Consider the following 2,500-nt stretch of genomic DNA (forward strand, 5'->3'; position numbering starts at 1 on the left):
GTAGTTCAAACAAAATCACTTTAAAATCCTCACAAAAATGTTCAAAATGCGTCATAAATTTTTTTGTTTTTTTGTTTTTTCAACTTCAAATCCATCCGCCGATTTTTTTCTTTTTGTTGTTGTATGTTCTATGCCCTTTTTGTCATTAAAAACTTTCGTATTTTTATGGCAAACACAAACATTATTTCAAAGTGGAATATTTAATGTGAAGTAATTGGAGCCTTCAATGGGTCAATAACTCATAAAAACAGTCTCTATGGCAGCTTTCTTAAGTTCAAGTTAAAGTACCAATGATAGTCACACACACACTAGGTGTGGTAAAATGTGTCCTCTGCATTTGACCCATCCCCTTGATCACCCCCTGGGAGGTGAGGGGAGCAGGGGGCAGCAGTGGTGCCCGCGCCTGGGAATAATTTTTGGTGATTTAACCCCCAATTCCAACCCTTGATGCTGAGTGCCAAGCAGGGAGGTAATGGCTCCCTTTTTTATAGTCTTTGGTATGACTCGACCGGGGTTTGAACTCACGACCTACCGATTTCAGTGCGGACACTCTAACCACTAGGCCACTGAGTAGGTCTGTGATTGGAGTCAAAAACGCTAAGACGGTACTGATAGGGACTGTATACAGACCCCCTAATCAGAGTGATTTCTATGGTGCTCTCGAGGAGTGCTTAGCTGAGGTAGACAACGTGGAGAAAATTATAACTGGAGATCTGAACACAGATATTCAACGCAGAGATGCGCCTGTCTTCAAATCTTACAGCAAGCTTTGTAATCTGCACGATCTCACCCAGCTAATAACACTACCCACAAGTGCATCTCTATCCTCCTTAAAAACCGCACTAAAAGAACATCTCCAGGCAACTACAACCCTAGACTAACAGCCTCCCCCCACCACATCCCACCTCCCCGGATTGTAAATAATCAAATTTAAATAATCAAATGTAAATAATAAAATGTATATACTTGTTCTAATGCTTTCTGAGCTCACTATGTTCACTGCTCGCTGTACATATCCTACGAAGTCAGTCCTACACTGTTACAATGTCCATTTCTCAGATGATATAATTGTTGATGACTGAAGTACTGAAAGCAACCAAACTTAACCCCCCCACCCGCCCCAACCCCCTCCGCATGCCACCCCCCGGATTGTAAATAATGTAAATAATTCAATGTATATACTCTGATGATTAACTTGTGTGACGACTGTATTATGCTGATAGTATATATTTGTACCATGAATTGATTAACGTGGACCCCGACATAAACAAGTTGAAAAACGTATTCGGGTGTTACCATTTAGTGGTCAATTGTACAGAATATGTACTGTACTGTGCAATCTACTAATACAAGTTTCAATCAATCAATCAATCAATCAATCAATCAATCAATCAACATTTTCTTTTTAAATTTCACCTGAATGCGCTTTTTTCCCACTTTATGTTTTCTTTCATAGTATTTTCCGATGTAAAAAAGAGCTGCTTTGGACGCCCTTATAGAGAAATAAACGGATGTGCTTGATGACTTAGTCCATAGACCGGAAAAAGGATCCCAGTGACTTGGTCTCCGTCTCCACGCGACTCAAATACCAGCTCTCATCACAGCATTATTGCTCTGCACTCTGGTGTCCAGTTGTTGTTTGTTTTATGCCCTTTTTGTCATAGAAAACTTTGTCTTTTTATGGCAAACACAAAAATATTTGATGTGAAGTAATTGGAGCCTTCAATGATTCAATAATTCATAACAACATTGATTTTGATTCATTATTATTATTTTTTGAGCAATGACAGTTTTAAAGACAAAAAAAACATGGCAGCTTTCTGTGATTAGTCAGCATTTTCTTGTTAAATTTCACCTTTTTTTCCACTTTATGTTTTCTTTCATAGTATTTTTCCGATGTAAAAAAGAGCTGCTTTGGACACACTTATAGAGAAATGAATGAATGTGCTTGACATAGTCCTCAGGTGACTAGACCGGAAAAAGGATCCCAGTGGCTTTGTCTCCGCCTCCACGCTACTCAAATACCAGCGCAGAAGCAAAGCTTGCTGTGCTCTCATCACAGCATTATTGCTCTGCACTCTGGTGTCCAGTTGTTGTTGGGACGCAATGGCAGGTGAGTGCAGTCTCTCTCTATGATCCATGCACGCCGACATCACTCACTTTCAGCTGCTTGACAGATGAAAGCTTTCAGCGGGACTTCCTGGAGGCGCACAACGCCTACAGGGCCAAGCACGGCTCCCCACCCATGGCCCTCAGCCAGGAGGTGAGCGCGGCGGCCCAGTTGTGGGCAGATCGCCTGCTAGCTTCAGGCGCCATGCGGCACAGCAACACCGCTGACGGAGAAAATATTTACACCAAGTGGAGCTCGGCCACCATTGAACTGACAGGTGAATGTTTCACTAGTCGACCTCATGTGGGGCCGGACCCCCCTGTGACCACCATGCTTTATCAGTATCATGCATGCTTCAAACCCCCGCTCATTTTTGTTTTGTAGGTTAAA

At 42.0% G+C, this 2,500-nt stretch overlaps 2 protein-coding genes across 3 annotated transcripts in view; both read left to right on the forward strand.

The window, feature by feature from the left end:
* The window catches only part of LOC133632646 (zinc finger protein 239-like), a 57,166-nt gene extending 55,062 nt beyond the window's left edge, over positions 1-2,104 (forward strand). The window contains exon 5 of the mRNA XM_062025194.1: positions 1,958-2,104. Coding sequence (XP_061881178.1) covers positions 1,958-1,972 — 15 coding nt within the window. The 3' untranslated portion in view covers positions 1,973-2,104. The remainder of the gene's footprint in view (positions 1-1,957) is intronic.
* LOC133632647 (Golgi-associated plant pathogenesis-related protein 1-like) overlaps positions 1,983-2,500 on the forward strand; it is a 12,310-nt gene continuing 11,792 nt past the window's right edge. For both annotated transcript variants that reach the window (XM_062025197.1, XM_062025198.1), the window contains exons 1-2: positions 1,983-2,113; positions 2,178-2,387. In XM_062025197.1, the coding sequence (XP_061881181.1) occupies positions 2,107-2,113; positions 2,178-2,387 (217 nt within the window). In that variant the 5' untranslated portion in view covers positions 1,983-2,106. The remainder of the gene's footprint in view (positions 2,114-2,177; positions 2,388-2,500) is intronic.

The sequence above is a fragment of the Entelurus aequoreus genome, linkage group LG17, assembly GCF_033978785.1.
Source record: "Entelurus aequoreus isolate RoL-2023_Sb linkage group LG17, RoL_Eaeq_v1.1, whole genome shotgun sequence".
Lineage (NCBI taxonomy): Eukaryota > Metazoa > Chordata > Actinopteri > Syngnathiformes > Syngnathidae > Entelurus > Entelurus aequoreus.